Source organism: Oryzias melastigma, linkage group LG14 (assembly GCF_002922805.2).
Source record: "Oryzias melastigma strain HK-1 linkage group LG14, ASM292280v2, whole genome shotgun sequence".
Taxonomy (NCBI): domain Eukaryota; kingdom Metazoa; phylum Chordata; class Actinopteri; order Beloniformes; family Adrianichthyidae; genus Oryzias; species Oryzias melastigma.
In genome coordinates this window covers 19,719,875-19,735,978 of record NC_050525.1, presented here as the reverse complement: position 1 = coordinate 19,735,978, position 16,104 = coordinate 19,719,875, and the positions used below count along the sequence as shown (strand labels likewise).

The window sequence follows — 16,104 nt, the reverse complement described above, 5'->3', positions numbered from 1 at the left end:
CACCGTTACTATTTGGTGCACACCAGTTAGTAAGCAGAAAAAAAACATTTACTTCAATTTAAAAAAAAAAAGTCTATTACTATCTGGTGTGCACCATTACTATCTGGCACGCACCAGCTACTATCTGGTTCACACCAGTTAGTAAGCAAAAAAAACCTTTTTACTTACATTTTTTTAAAAAAAAAGTCTATTACTATCTGGTGCACACCAATTAGTACGCAGAAAAAAGCATGTTTACTTTATTTTTTAGAAAAAATAAATTGTATACTTCAATTTTTAGAAAAAAGAATTAGTTACTATCTGGTGTGTGCAATGGTTAGTAACCAGAAATAAAATTCCTTCAATTTTTAGAAATTTTTTACTGCAATCTTAAGAAAAAAAAATCTATTACTATCTGGTGTGCACCAGCTATTATCTGGTGTGGACCAGCTATTATCTGGTGTGGACCAGCTATTAACCTGTGTGCACCAGCTATTATCTGGTGTGGACCAGCTATTAACCTGTGTGCACCAGCTATTATCTGGTGTGCACCAGTTAGGAACCAGAAAAAAACATTTTTGCTTCAATTAAAAAAAAAATTATACTTAAATTTTTTAGACAAAAAAAAATCAGTAAAATCTGCTGCACACCAGTTACTATCTTGTGCGCACCAGTAACTTTCTGGTGCACACCAGTTAGTTACCAGAAAAAAAATAAAAAATAAAATTTTTCAAAAAAAATCTTTTTTCTTCAATTTGATTTTACTTCGATGTCCCTGTAGGGGGTCTATAAAAGTAAAAAACACTTAGCAAAGTAGGTTTTATTAGAATTTAGTTAAAACTAAATAAAAATGTGCATATTTGTGGCAAAATGGTGGCGTTATCGACACTGATCAGAAGAGCTGTTTTTTGTGCCCATTTTTTGTGCAGCTGTGTTCAACCTGATCCCTGTGGGGCTTCGTGTTGTGGCCATCCAGGGAGTCCAGACCAAACTCTACCTGGCGATGAACAACGAAGGCTTCCTCTACACCTCCGTAAGTCACAACATCGACATGATGACGATCAGAGCTCAGCTCTCCTCGCTGTGAGTAATGAAGAAAACGCTGGCAGTGACAGCACAGCCATTATCATCTTATCATCACATTAGCACCTTAACTCCAGCGTTAGAACTGCAGGGTGAAATGATGTCGTGTCCAAGCCTCATCCGTCTCCCACGATTGATTTCAGATCCTCCCCGAGCCTTCCTTTGTCTCCACGCGGTCACTCTTTGATTGAAAAATTTCTCTGTAAATTGCTTCTCATGTTGTTGCTAACTCCATGTGCACATACAGTCCATTTTCAGACAGGCCAGAAGGCACGGTTAGCTGTAGAGCTGTGCTTCAGGCGCCTCGTTTTAGCTCTCCAGCACTGGTGGTGGGTGGTGTGGAAGCAATAAGAAGAAGTGGAAAATAACAAGAACTCCCAGCAATCTAAACAAACAAAACTGCAAGACCAAAAAAAAAAAAAAATCAAAACCAACTGAGGAAATATAGAAAAAGTGAAAATGTCAAAGTAATAACTGTGTTTCCCACAAAATATCTGATCCATCACACCCAGCTTCTTTCTCTGTCATAACTGTTATCACACTTCATCTTCAGGCCTGATATTAAAAGCTGGATTCAAACAAAGCCACACAAACACATTTATATATGTGGAGAGACACATAAAACACACGCCAACGTCACAAATACCAGAGTGATGGCTGTTAAAGACGTTCTGTATCTCTGATTGCCCCGGCAACCTGGGAACCATCTTTCCCAGCGGGCTGGTTGGTATTCAAGGGAGTAGCCTGTTGCCATGGAGATCCAGGAATAAGGAAATGCAAATGTCTGCTTTGCACGTTGGTGTGATTTGTTCTTGGAGACTGCAGATAATAATTAAAAGAGCCAACCTGGTGATGTATGTAATGGAGGGTCTTTGTTTTTGATGAAACTCTTCCTGCAGCTCATGACTTCCTTCTCTCTCTCTCCTTTATTTTATTTTATTTCTTTTAAATCTGTCACGTTTTCCACTCAGGAACATTTCACTCCGGAGTGTAAGTTCAAGGAGTCTGTGTTTGAGAACTACTACGTCACCTACTCCTCCATGATGTACCGGCAGCAGGCCTCCGGCCGGGCCTGGTACCTCGGACTCAACAAGGAAGGCGAGGTCATGAAGGGGAACCACGTAAAGAAAAACAAGGCCGCTGCACACTTCATACCCAAACCCCTCAAAGGTAATGCAGGTCTAATCCATTTCTGCTCAATCCTAAGTCTCAAGATCTGCCTGTTGTCCAGCTCTACCTGCAGGTACTTAGGGTCAGTCAGTCAGAACTCTAAGGCAGAGGGGTAGATTTCAAGAATTGAGCACCCATGCGCAAACATTTCTAACTCTATTTTGAGACTTTAATCTCAGCTTCAATTAAGCTCCATCCGGAGGTCGTCATCTGATTGATCTAAAGTTCTGAAATAAGCGGTTTTTGCACTTTTTTTTGTTGTTTTTTTGGAAAAGTCATACAAACGTCCGGAGTGCCAGCTGGATTTGTCGAGCAGTTCAAGAGCAGAGTCTTGATTGCAAAAAGAACAAAGCCCCTTTGGTGTGGGCTTCGTGACTTTGCAGACCTTTCAAATAACACTTTGTAGCACAGTCGGCTGCAGAAAGCGTGCTTTGAAGCAAAGAAGTAAATTCTGAAATAAAGCCTTTATTCTTTAAATACATAAATCGGTTTTTAAATACAAATTTGGCATCAGTTGTTGTGTTTTTAGGGTTGTAAATGGGAAGGCAAAGTGCAAGGATTTGATTTCACAAGGCTGTTTTCATGTCAGCTTCATGGGTTTTTGCAGAATTTGAAACATATCACTGCGAGACTTTATAAAATTTAGTTCCATGTGCAGGCCTCACATCCTCACATGAATGTCCACCACTTTTCTATTGGCCAGGAAGCCGTCTGTGCCTCATGATCAAATATTCAAGATAAATGACAGCTGCTTCTCAATTCTTTTGCTTTTTATGACATTTTGGTGGATTTTATGTTAAGATTGTATCTAAAAAAACATAAAATATGTAAAATAAACATGCATGACTAAAGCTAACATGGTTAAAACTATAATATTATTGTTTAAAAAGAACAAAAGAGCAAATTCCAACTGGTACTATGCAAAATTATGACAAATACATAAAAGACTCACTTCAATCATCAAATCAAATAAACTTGTGTTGTTTTCTGGGACATAGTTTCTGCAGAGCGGCAGTACTTGATTTGAAATTTGCCTTTGAGTTGTGGAAAGGTTGGTTGGCATGGAGCAAACCCCGCCTCTACTTCCCATCACCCATCTGTTTACCTGTTACCATACAGCCAGTCCTTTCATCTAACATTACCGGGGCAACGAAAATGGTGAGCAATACTAGAGATATTCAGGTTTCAGCCAGATGTTGGTACAAACGAGGAAAATGAAGACGTATATGAATCTAGTCGTTTAAGAGTGGAGCGGAACAAGGAGTCTGTTTCTTATGCCACAAACAAGCTCTTTTTCAAAATATATATTTTTTGTCTGCTCCTAATTCACAGCAATTTGGAAAAAGAAATACTCAAAAATCAAATTTTAAGCTAAATTTCCTTTAAAGGGGCCATACCATGAAGTCTTTCAGAGTGAACTATATCCATATATACGATCACATATTACCTTTAAAAAACCACTTTAAAAAATTATTTATCAAATATGATTTTTTATGAGTTTTTTGCTACCCGGAAGTAAAACGACTCGATTCCTGAAGCTCCGCCTGCCGCTGCGTGTGGCTGCTCCCATTTCATGACGCCATCCCAGAGAAATCTGTGTCTGAATTTCTCCCACGAAAATAATCCAAACTTCTTCGAAGATGGATAAACATACGATATATCTGCCTTTAGTGGACCCGGCCATCGCTACACTGGTTCACAACACAAACACGCGGCTGTGCCGGAGTGGGGGTTGGGGGGTGTCTTAAAGGAGCGCCGCGTCTAAAGTAACAAACACCTTTGAGGTGGAATTTATGGAAGACAGGACACAACTGGAAGATATACGGTATTCTGCATCTAAAATTAAAATTCTTTTGCTGATGACCACTAGCTCAGTGGAGAAATTGAGTGTTGTGTTAGTCTGGGGGCGGAGCCATCAGAGCAGACTCTTCCTGGAGGGAGCGGTTGGCATCGATCTTACGTCAGCACGTTTCCACCCGCTCGTTTTCGTGGGTATGGGAGGGGCAGCTGCAGACAGTGCAGGTTTTTACAGGATTACTCTTAAATGCATGAACGGATCAAAATACTACTTTGAGGTTCTTTATAGTGAGGAATGAACAGTAAAATGCACTTAAAACCTCAAAGAGTAGAATTTTCATGGTAGGGTCCCTTTAAAATATGTCCATCAGAAAAAAATGCTGTGTTCAAAACCATAATTTTCATTGTCTTTGAATAAAAAAAAGATAAATAAAGCCTCGGAAATCTACAGAAAAATCTCAGGATTAGAATATATGAATGTGCATTCCTGCAGGGAGACCAATATGAGAAAAAAGGCTAAATATTCAAAAGTGGATCTTCAGTGAATTTTCAAAAACCTAAAAAACATATTAGGAGTGTGAAGAGGCAAATGTATATAATCCATCCCTACTTACATTTATCATATACATACTGTATACATGTATCTATTTTTAGAAAACATCCTTCAGTAAATAGCAAACTCTCTCTCTCTGCCACTGCAAGGAATCAAGTTCAATGCTGCTGTGTTTTATTTTTTAAATACATAGTTACATTTATGATTTTTTTTAAATCCCATAAACATAAAAAAAAGTACTAAACTAAGACTTTAATTTGTGATTTATTTGTGTTAACTACGCATTACAAAAAAACAAACTCATGCCTATAAAGAAAAGATATTCTAATGGCGTTTAAAATCTAGAAAATTATCCTGATTGTTCTTTTTATTAATATTTATAGTTATGAGTATTGTGTAGTAAAATATAAGAATAAAAAAATTCAACAAAGTACCAAAGTTGTGCAGCAACAGGATTACGGATGCAGGACCTTTCGAGGAAGAAAAAATCCACGCATACGATGAACTTCCATTTCATTCAAAATAATTGTCTGATCCACTTCAAAATCTCCATAAGTATGTCCATTTAAGCACTAAAAGAGGAAAAAGTCATTTTATTTAATGTTTCAAATGAAGGTATCTGGATGTTGTGAATGAAGACATGAAGATAGTTGGTGTTGGAGTAGAGGATGGAGAGGACAGATGAAGGAAGCGACCCCTGAAGGGAAAAGAAGAAGTATAAACCCTGTCGGTTTGTTGCATTGCTTTGTTTGTCTGAGTCACACCGTGGTAGCACAAAGCTGCTTCTAATAACAGAAAAACCCACCTGAGCAAAGAAACGTAGCAAGAGAGTCGGAGTCTTCCCCTCCGGGATTTGAAGGAAAGCTCCTCTAAGCCACGCAGGGGGGCAGATATTGGATTTGTGCGCATCAACCGAACACGACTTCTAACCGGTTCTTATCCGCTTCAGTGGCTTTTAATTGCTTATTTGATTAAATTATTCTTTCTGTGTTAATTGTTTATGTTTGAACAATTAACAAGAAAGCATAATTCACTGCACTCAAGTGGACAAAGTGGAGTTAGAGGTTACAGATGGAGTCAGAGCCAAATGTACTTTCACCGCCTGAATGTGGCTTTAAGTGATGGGAAAAGTGGAGTGTGTGTTCATGGTTGTTGTGTTTTTGTTTGTTTAGTGGCCATGTACCGGGAGCCCTCCCTCCACGACCTGACTGAACTCTCACGATCAGGCAGCGGCACGCCAACCAAGAGTCGCAGCGCTTCAGCCCTCCTCAACGGCGGCGGGAAAACACCCAGCAACAATGACTTATCCTAGCCTCTCCACCCCTCACACATTCACACACACACAACTCAGGCTGACATGCCCACGCGTCCGGTTTGTGAGGGGTAGACGAGGTGAAGAAACAAGAACAACAGAGGGAGAGTGAGTTCTTCCTCCACTGTGACTGACTGTGATGTAAATAAATCAAGGACAATCAATCCGTCTGGCTCTGCTGCCCCGGCGTGCAGAGCGACAGGACCTCGGCATCTCTTCCCTTCACTTCTCTTCTTTTCTTCCTGCTGTATCATAAACCAGATAGTCCGGGAGGAGGACGAGAGACCACCGGTCCCACCGCACGATAAACTGACTGTTACAGAGAACCAAAGAGCCCAAGTGTGAACTAACTGGGTTATTGCTACGAAAAGGCAAGAGGCCAGACAGTTCCAGGGAGTTACAAAAGGCAGGAAGAAAGTCTGTATTCGACAGTGCGCCATGTTTACACAGAGCTCACGGGGTTAAGTCATATTTTCAAAACCGCCTTCCTCGCACACTGAGGAGGATCTACCATTTGTTTGCATGCAGGTGTCCCTGAGTGTGTGTGAGATGCTGGGTACAGAGTGTGCTTACAGTGTTTGTGTGACTGTGTGTGTGTGTGTGTGTGTGCACTGGGGGAGATTTTACCTTTTTCAAATCTGTTGTATATCAGACGAACCTCCTGAGGGCTTTAGCAGGTTATTATAAGGTTTACTGTATATGCTTCCATGCTTACTTCTTACAAGCAATGCTCTCGTTTCTCTTTCCGTTTTGATATTGTTGTCCCTTGCCGTTTGTTTGTTTGTTTGTTTGTTGTTGCATGGAAGCTCGTGGACCTCTGCTCAGTAGCAGCATGCTGACGGTCCTATTTTCTTTGATTTTGATTTTCTTCTTTTTTCCTCCTGGTCTTAAGTGTTCCTGACCACAAGTGAACACTAGTGAGCCAATAGTGTGATACCAGAACACTAGTGAACCAATGTGAGATTGTTCCAACACTGCTGGACCAATTGTTTTAGCACCAGAACACGAGCGGACCAATGGCGTCGGCCCGGCGTTTTGGTGAACCAATGGGAGCACAGATTAACTTCGTATTTTTGTTCCTGCTGTGGACAAACTAGAAATGCACTAAATAAACTCTTTGTAAAGAATTATCTCCACTCTCCTGATTTTTATGAACATACGGTTTCGAATGAAAATAAGGCCATAAAGATTCGCAACCGCATGTTCGCACATAAATCTATGGAGCCCCTAAAGCCACACTGAAGAACAAAAAAAATTGAAGTAAAAATATAACTTTTTTTTCTAAAAATTGAAGTAAAAATTGCCAGATAGTGCTAACCAGTTATTATCCAGTTACTAATCCGAATTTTTCTTCATTTCAATTTTTAGGAAAGAAACATTTTTTTTTTTAATCTGGTTGCTATCTTCTGCGTACCCACTACCATTTGGTGTGCACCAGTTACTAACCAGAAAACTAACCAGATAGTACTAAACAGTTACTTTTTGGTGCGCACCAATTACTGACCAGAATAAAAAACATTACTTGAATTCTTAGATTAAAAAAAAACATTTTTTTTAAAACTGGTTGCTATCAGGTGTGCACCAGTTAATAACCAGAATTTTCTTTGGACTTCAATTTTTAGATAACAAAATCTGGTAAGCAACTTGTGCACACCAGATAATAACCATTTTTTTCTTTTTTATTTCAATTAAAAGAGAACGTTTGTTTTTTTTTACTTTAATCTTTTTTTATTTTTTAACTTCAATGTCCCTTTAGGGGCTCTGTATAAATCAAGTTTCATTGTACCACATAATAAATTTTCTGAAAAAATGTAGGTTTGCAAATATGTAAAAAGGGTTTTGCAAGTCCAGAGAAAAAGATTTGCATTTGTGAAATTATTCCTAGATTTTTTTTTCTTTTTCAAGCACTTTTTTTGCGTCCCCGTCTTTGTACATCTTTATGATTGGATGGTCACAAATCAAACTGTCCAATCAAAGAGCAGCCTGTTGTCCCGCCCCGCCCCAGACTTGAAGGTGTATTTCAGTGTTAACATGACTGAGAGGAATGTTCTATAGACACTATTGGCTGTAGAGCTGGGTATCGACAACAATTTCCAGACTCGATTTGATTCGCCAGAGCCTGGATCGGTTTAATTCAGATTTTTTCGATTCACTCAATTCTAATCAATTTTGAGTTTACTTATTTAGACAATTAAAAAATACATTAATAATCTACTATGTGTTTTAAATATATTTCTATTAATCTGATACAGTTCACATGCTGTAAAATGTATTAGTGAAATAATAAGATTGCTAATAGCATACAGTGTTACATGGATTCTCAAAAGGAGAAGCTCTAGCAAAAATGCTCAGATCATTTACAATCACAATGACATATAAAAACAGGGACACAATGCGCAACAGCAACTTGCATCTGAGAAAGAAAAAAAAAATGCTAAAAAGAAAAAAAAGTAGAAATTCTTTCACTAATGCAAACCTATTTTTACGGTCATGCAGAACCCTTTTAATACATTTGTAAACCTAATCATTTTTTTGGGCAAATTATTATGCGAGATGATGATAATTTGTTTATGTGCGAACATGCAGCTGTGGTTACGAATTTTTATGGCCTTATCTTAAGCACATACACTAAGAGGGAAAGCTATTTTAAAAATGTTTTCGTTATTGTGATCTCATGTGACTTCGATTGTATCAGTGAAGCCCATCTAGACTGTAATTGCTTAGATATTTAAATATTTATGTTGTGGACGAACAAGCTTCTTCTGGAAAAAGGAGGCTGCTTTGGTGAAGCAGCAGTGAAGAGTTCTTAGTTAATTAGCAGCAATTTTTCTGCAGTTTTAGTAAAAAAAAAATAATTGAGTATATTTTTTTTATTCAAACGACTGCTTTTCTATTGTTTGTCACTAGAGGGGGCTTGCAGTTCAATTTTAACTGTTTTTTGCAAATATTCAGAAATTAAAGGTATATAAAAAATAAAGAAACAATCATACAAATTCTTAAAATAATAATCATTTATTTACTCCACTTTTTTTGTTCAACTTGCTGTAACAAGTTTTAAAAAATCAGATGACAGTGAAGGTTTTCTGTGGAGCGTAAAGGCTAATCTTCATAACATTTATACAATCATAAAATACAAAAAGATAAAGTGCAAAAGTTAAATAAGTAAAAATACCCAAAATGATGGTTTAAACCAACCACTTCACATTGACACAATAAAAATGATTTAGAACAGCTCAAATATGAGACACGTTTGGTTCAAAAAGGATCTTTTTAGATATGAAACTTTTTTTTTTTTTGGTGAAAAAAAACGTCGAAATTTTAGGTTTAAGATGAAACCTGGAAGTCTTTCTGTAACCCTGAAGTCGAGTTCTTTGAAGCATCTTCTTGCAGTACTTTACTGCAAACTGTAAACACCCACAAATGTTTATCCTCCATAGTGGTCACCTCAATACTGAACATCACTGTCATATTTACAGTGCTGGGATGTCATTTTTTAACATATCTTTTTTCACCTTTCTTTCTTTTTTCTTTTTAGTGTCAGTAAGATTTCTTGTACTTCCACATCCTCCTGCTGTTCTTTGTTCGTTCTTTCTGTTACTTTTTCTTACAGTCTGTTCAGTTTAGGTCGCTTTCTTCGACTCCCACTCCTGAAAACCACAAGAGAGCAGAAAATTATTAAAACATATCTTACCACACATACACAGAAATGACCCTAAAAATAAATTGGCTTCTTCTACAAGACTATTTATCCTATAAATTTGCCTCAGTTGTTGATTTCTTTGTTTTTTTTTATACATCTCTTATCTTATACTGTATGTAAAGCCTTTTGCTTGAATTAGTAGTTTTAAAGTGGATAATGAATAAATGTTGGTTGAAATTTTGATGATCTAAATACACCCAAGAAAAACTCTGCAAGGAACAAAAACAGAACACGCAAACTAAAAAAGAAAAACCTTAAGAGAGCTTATTAATGATTACATATTTACATTATATTTACTTCCGGAAAATGTATGTATTAGTACTTTTAAAATGTAAAAATGTTCCCAGGTGTCTTTTGATTATGATATTGCTGTTTTTAGCCCAAATTAAACAGCCTGTGTCATTTTTTTAAGACATATTTTCTGCAGCTCAATAGATGTACAATTCTGGGTTGTGGGCGGGACTTAGGTTCACTAATTTCCCATCAGCCCTTTGTTTACACTCTCTCCTGCTAGCTTATAGCATCTCAAAATCCCAAGCTAATGTTAGCGTAGCAAAAAAGCAACATTGGAGCTACGCAGCAATATAGTTTAGAGTCAGACACCAGTTTAGAGGAGGAAAATGACACTAATGGCTCTATTTGTTCAGAAATGGAGCAGAACATGTAGACTTTGCCCATTTCAGTAGCTGCCTCATTGGTCTGAGTTTTTTTAAAGCATCCTGTTTTCATGTGCTCCTGATCCTGATTGAAAAAAGAAATACTCAGAAATGCAGTTTTAACTGTAAATTATTTTATATAAGTCTTCTGTTATGAGAAAAATGCTACAAAATCGTGTTAAAAACACACAAAAAAGACGATTTTCATTGTAGTGGGTCTTTAACACAAGATATGCTGCCTAAATAACATGATCTTTGACCTTTCCTGAGATCATAAATCAGGTTATTTTGTTTATTTTATCTTTTTTCATTGCTAATGTACAGTCTTGCATAACAGCACAAGGCTGATTTTCTCTACTTCAGAATCCGGTCAAATTCTATTAATTGCATAAAAGAGTTACAATAATCAAATGTCAACACTGGAGCTAAAGCTCAAGAGTTAAAGGGGAAAATTGTCTTTTTTTTAAGAAAAGGAAAACCAATTTTTTTTGTTCCATTTCGTTAATGTGAAGAAGAAGAAGTTTATTTTAAATAAAAGGTCATGTGTGTTTTTGTGTGTGTGGTGAAACATCTTCTGCTTCCCACCTTTGCCTTCTGCATGACACTCCCCTTGGATGAGGCGTAAAAAGATGGCGGGCGTTTGCGGAGCTCAGACGCAGAGTTAACAGGCACAGTTTCACTGTAAACTTTTTCCTTGTTGTTTCCCGACACCTGAGCACAAAATCAGATCAATTAAGAGACAAAAGTCAGGTTTAACACATTTGAAAATTGTTTGAATGTGGAGCAGAATTTATATTTTGGCTGAAGCTTCAGGAAAAAGGAAATGTTTTGTGTTAGATTTATACAAGCTTTCAATCAGCTTGTTCACCTTTGGGCAAATATCTGCATTAGTGGGAGGAGTCAGCGCTCCTCTCGCCAGTGACTTCTTCAGATTTTCTTTGACTTCGGTCAGTCTGAGCTCCAGCTCCACCCTCTCCTCCTCTTTCTCTTTGCACAGAGTCTCCAGCTCAGCTAACCGCTTTTCTGCGTCGTGACCTAAACCCACAAGCACACATGACATGAATCCCTTCTCCCAATTGGTTCTGCTTTTTTTTCTTTTCCCTCTCTGACCTGGTCCACTCTTCACCTCCTCCTTCAACACCTTCTTCTCCTTACGGAGGGAGATCAGCGAGTTCCGGAGCTCCTCTTTCTGCTTCTCCAGCTCCTCTTTCTGTCTCCGGTATCGTTTAGCGTCCTCCTCGGCGCGCGTCTTCCCGTAGCGCCCGTACTGAATGACATCTGTGGGGAAACAAAGCAGAAAAAAATGAGATTTCTAGTCATGATTTTAGTCATAAAGCAGGTAAACAGTCATTCAACTAAATCTGGTGAAGCCTGCCAGCTGCAGGCACATTTTCTCCCATGTAATTTTTATAGAGCAACCTTTATGAATTATGGAGGGAAAGGAGACTGACTGGAGGTGTGTCTCTTAATGGTAGCCTGCTGCTCAGTCCTCTCAGAGTCCCGGCTGGAGAAGGATGCGTGACGTCTCACTTGGCTCGACTTGCCTTCAGAATCCTCATCCTGCACCACAGTGTGACATCAATTACCATTACCAATGCAACAAAGCAGTTTGCTAACATACTTTTCCTAACGCCTATATTTTTCAGGATGTTTTTAGCTATTTATAATAAATAAATATTCTTACCGCGATACTTTCATAAACTTCATCATAAGTTCTGGATTCTATGGAGGCGCTGCATGTGGTTGTAGCCCACCTAGAGAAAGAAAGAACAGGTAATTGTGATGCACTTTAGCACAGTAGTTAAAAATGAGAAGGTTTAGGTGAAAAAAATTATTATTTCTACCAAAGTATTTATGTGACCACCTGTTTTTACAGGTGGTAGAGTCAGGCAGAGGGCCTAGGAGCTGAAGGTTCAAAGGGTTAAGGTAAATTTTTACACTTTTTCTGGAAAAATGCACATTTCATCTTTATAACATTTCAAAAATTATGTATAATAATTCTGAATTTATTTAAAAAGAAAAAAAAAAAAAACAAGTATCAGATCATTTTAAGGGACTCACAAGAAGGACTGTCTGGCGGCGTGCCGGATATCCGTGAGCGTGTCCACGTCGATGTAGTCGTAGTGCAGCTCTTCAGGAAGAGCAGAGCTGCCCGTCTCTGCGAACAGAATCCCCAACCAGCGGCCCAGATCTTCAGAGCAGCTGGCCTAACGAACGCCACAAGAGGTCAACAAGAGTCTGAAGAGGAAGCGCCCTCCGCTGTATGTTTAACTGGTCTGTAGGGTTAGGAATTTATAAAGCTTTTACGCTACAACTTTACAAAAATGCACATTTTTGACTAATATTGTCATATTTGTTTGTGCGTCTTTTATTCTTTAGGTTTCATCCTGCTAAATCTGACTTATTAACATTTTTTAAGTGCACAAATGCATTTTAAATGTAGTAGCAGTCTCCCCCCAAACACACTAATCATCTACTTCATTTAGATCTACAATTTATTGAAGGAAGTTCAGAAAAAGGGATACTCTCCCTTACATAGATGTTTTTGCATGCTTGCTTCTTTACAAGTTTCTCAAGTTTTCTGGAGATTTGTTGACTTGTTAGTGTTTGGGTGGTAATCCCATTATCTCCAAAATGATAGTTTGATATCATTATAAACCAAACCTCCATGACGAAAAAACCTTAAAAGATCAAAGAAAACAATGAGTAATCACTGATTCCTATGAATTTTATAAGACAATTGCTTTAACTCTGAGAGGATGCAGAAGGACAGCTTGAAAAGGGCTGAGTTGTCGACTGGTCTGATCTTTCGCCCCGATCAAGCTGACAGTAATTTAAGAGGCATTAAGAAGAAAGCTCAACATCTCTTTGTGGTTAAGCAACATTGATAGATGGAGGTAACCGCACATTAAAACCCTCCAGACGTTTTGCATGTACACAGCTTTTGAGGATCATCAGAGGATGACAGACAGGATTAAAAAAATGCTACATTTAAGAGTTTTCAATGTTTTTCAGAAAATTGACAAACACTTAATTTCATTCAGCTAAAAAAATGCTCTTGAGGACAATCTTGTGTTTCCTCGATAAAACTCTTCCTAGAGGTTTGATGAAGTCCTGCAGGATTTCTGCAGATAGCAATGATAAATAAAACACAATAGAAGACGCTGAATCTCTGCACCTCTAAAGACGCCAGCTCATTTCCTCCCTGCATGATCCTGAAGGAGAATGGGTGCTTCAGTCCAAGCCCGCCTGGCACCACCTCCGCCCTCTTGAGCGGCACCACGATAATCGGCGGCCGCTGATCTCCGGGGTCCTTCTGCAGGTACAGGTTCCCCCCCCGCAGCACGCACCACCGCTCCTTCCAGGAGCCGCTGAGGCAGACGCTGAGATAGCCTGTGGAAAGGTTGGAAATCAACTGAGAATGTTTCTAAATTGGGGAAAAAATATGTCCTATAATACCACTTTTTGATTCTGAGATTGTAAGGATTTATGTTCTTAAAGATTTGTTTAAACTTCATAAAATCAACATAAATATACTGATTTTACACTCTTTGATTTGAACAATTGTTTTTTAACTAAGAGCAGAAGAGTATTTTTTCCTGATTGTTCAACCAATCAAAATCTAGAACAAAAAGAAAGTATTTCAGATCCACATAGTCCCTTTAATACCTAACCAGAAATAAAACCCCGCTGCTCCTGAAATCTGTTCAGTTTAAGGGATTGCATCATCGCCTCCAGCTAGATGTCATGTTCAGCAGTGTGCATCTTTTGTGGTGACCGTGTTGCCGCGGGACAACTGTCTGAGAGCGCAGCAGGTCCAGGTGAGTTTAAAAGCAGAAGCTTCAGTCTCACTCCAGGCACTTTTTATCCAACACACACAAAAATATTATTTTAATTAGAGTATAATCAGCAGATTCCCAAAAGTCCAACTTTATTATTAACTAATAAAAAAGAAACAAGTTTATTCTCAATTATTAAAGACTCACTCCAATGAAAATTTTGTTTTTAACAAGTTCTTTCAGAATTTTTCTCCTGATGGAGGACAAGATTAAAACTGTATTTATTTATTCAGATTTATTTAGATCCATTAACGTCTTCGTTTTCCTGTAAGGCTGGATAACTCTGATTTTTGTCGCCATTTTGTTGCTACGCTAATGTTAGCTTAAGCTTGTGAGGTGCTATAAGCTAGCTAGTGTAAACAAAGTGCTGATGGGAAATTAGTTGAGCTAACTTCTCTGCCACAACTCAAGAGAAGAATTTTTAATAAGCTCCTGCTAAAACTATGTCTTCAAAAATGACTAATTTTGGCTAAAAGTGCATAATCATAATTAAAAGACCATTGGGAATGACTTTACAATAGAGAAAAATATAGTTGGACTGGGACTCTAATGATCCAGTACCAATAGTCCTGAAAACGATCAAAGAGCAGCTTAATGGTCGTCCTCACCACAGCGGGGGTTGTCAGCACCGCCTGAAGACGAGGCCGGCTCTCCCGGCAAAGCGTTCTTCTTTTTGGAGAAGGTGATGATCCGATTGATTTTCTTGCCGGCTGCTCGGCTCATCGACCCCGTCAGCTCAGAGAAGGCGCCACGCTTCCCTCTGCCTGAAGCCAAACAGATCCCGACTTAGGACCATCAGTTACATCAAAACATTTAGATTTTTTAGTCAACAATAACCTCTTGTTTTTTTATTAATACACAAAAAAGACAAAAACATACAATTTCAGAAATCCATTTTTACGAGTTAACCATTATTCTGAAGGTCATTGAACCAGGTGCTGCTGAGCGCCGTTCACCCAGCTTCCTATGATGTCAGTGGGACACAATCACAGGAAGACGACAGGAAGGATGTCCTATCTGCTCGGGCCTCACTTCCTGTCTCCCTTTCTCTCTCCAGTATTAGAGACACTTGGTGAGTAAACAGGTTGTAGCGGCACTGAAAAAACACAACTGTGTTTGAGGCTTTTTTTTTTTTTAACTGACCTGATGTCCTAGAGTTTATCGCTAAAATTTTGAAGTAAACAAAAGCCAAAACTTTTGAAGTTTTTATCTGATGTCAGTGAAACAGTTGAGGGCATTTGTCGCTTTCAAGGGATTTCTGGAGAAAATGTTGTGTCAGGAAAGAAAAGAAACAACATTGAAAGCCATTGAAATGCACGTTAAAGGCAAAAAGAAAAAAAACAAAACACTAACATTAGTAATTCTATAATTCCTAGTAATAAATATAAAAAATGTTGTAAATGTGGATTTTTCCATTGCAAAATTTTAAGTTGCTAAGCTTTTCTAAAACAAAAATCTTTCAATGAGCGACTTAATAAACACCTTTAATTAGCTAAAGCTACAAGCCAGCGTGAAGTTGTTAAGAATTAACCAATATTTAATTTCACAGAAGTAGATGTAGGAGAAGATGCAAAACCCTGATGTTATTTTGCACGAAATTTGAACAAAACAATAATAATAATAAAAAAAAAAAAAGATCACATTATTGGAAATCGGGCCCAATTGGATGTTGTATCCTGATCAGGAACTGGGTACTTTTTTATTCTTATTATAATCAGTGATATACACATAAACATTTCAAGCTTATTATTAAAGATAAATATTAGAAGTCTGAATATCATGAACAGATCATGATATAAAAAAATGGAAGCAGGAGGCACACAAATCAAAACAATAAATTTAGCAAAATATTCCCAGATTCTGACTTCTGGGCTGAAAAGTTCTTTTAGTAAACATTTAAAACTGACAAAAAGTCTCTTTATTGGTTGGTCGAAAAACAAGCAATGACTTAAAAAGGTATTGGGAAAAAGAAAAATAACTTAAAATTCTTTTAAATGAGAATTAAAGAGAGTGAA

At 37.9% G+C, this 16,104-nt stretch overlaps 2 protein-coding genes across 4 annotated transcripts in view; one reads left to right on the top strand and one right to left on the bottom strand.

The window, feature by feature from the left end:
- fgf13b (fibroblast growth factor 13b) overlaps positions 1-7,024 on the top strand; it is a 22,151-nt gene extending 15,127 nt beyond the window's left edge. The window contains exons 3-5 of one of the 2 annotated variants that reach the window (XM_024266675.2): positions 909-1,012; positions 2,034-2,232; positions 5,755-7,024. In XM_024266675.2, coding sequence (XP_024122443.1) covers positions 909-1,012; positions 2,034-2,232; positions 5,755-5,894 — 443 coding nt within the window. In that variant the 3' untranslated portion in view covers positions 5,895-7,024. The remainder of the gene's footprint in view (positions 1-908; positions 1,013-2,033; positions 2,233-5,754) is intronic. The other variant, XM_024266677.2, reaches the window with a different exon arrangement.
- Positions 7,025-8,890: 1,866 nt separating this feature from the next.
- LOC112142964 (actin filament-associated protein 1-like 1) overlaps positions 8,891-16,104 on the bottom strand; it is a 21,900-nt gene continuing 14,686 nt past the window's right edge. The window contains exons 11-19 of one of the 2 annotated variants that reach the window (XM_024266667.2): positions 14,698-14,853; positions 13,429-13,643; positions 12,312-12,457; positions 11,935-12,004; positions 11,702-11,810; positions 11,361-11,528; positions 11,119-11,285; positions 10,836-10,961; positions 8,891-9,541 (exon numbers count right to left, since the gene is read on the bottom strand). In XM_024266667.2, the coding sequence (XP_024122435.1) occupies positions 9,515-9,541; positions 10,836-10,961; positions 11,119-11,285; positions 11,361-11,528; positions 11,702-11,810; positions 11,935-12,004; positions 12,312-12,457; positions 13,429-13,643; positions 14,698-14,853 (1,184 nt within the window). In that variant the 3' untranslated portion in view covers positions 8,891-9,514. Of the gene's footprint in view, positions 9,542-10,835; positions 10,962-11,118; positions 11,529-11,701; positions 11,811-11,934; positions 12,005-12,311; positions 12,458-13,428; positions 13,644-14,697; positions 14,854-16,104 lie in introns of both variants that reach the window. The other variant, XM_024266666.2, reaches the window with a different exon arrangement.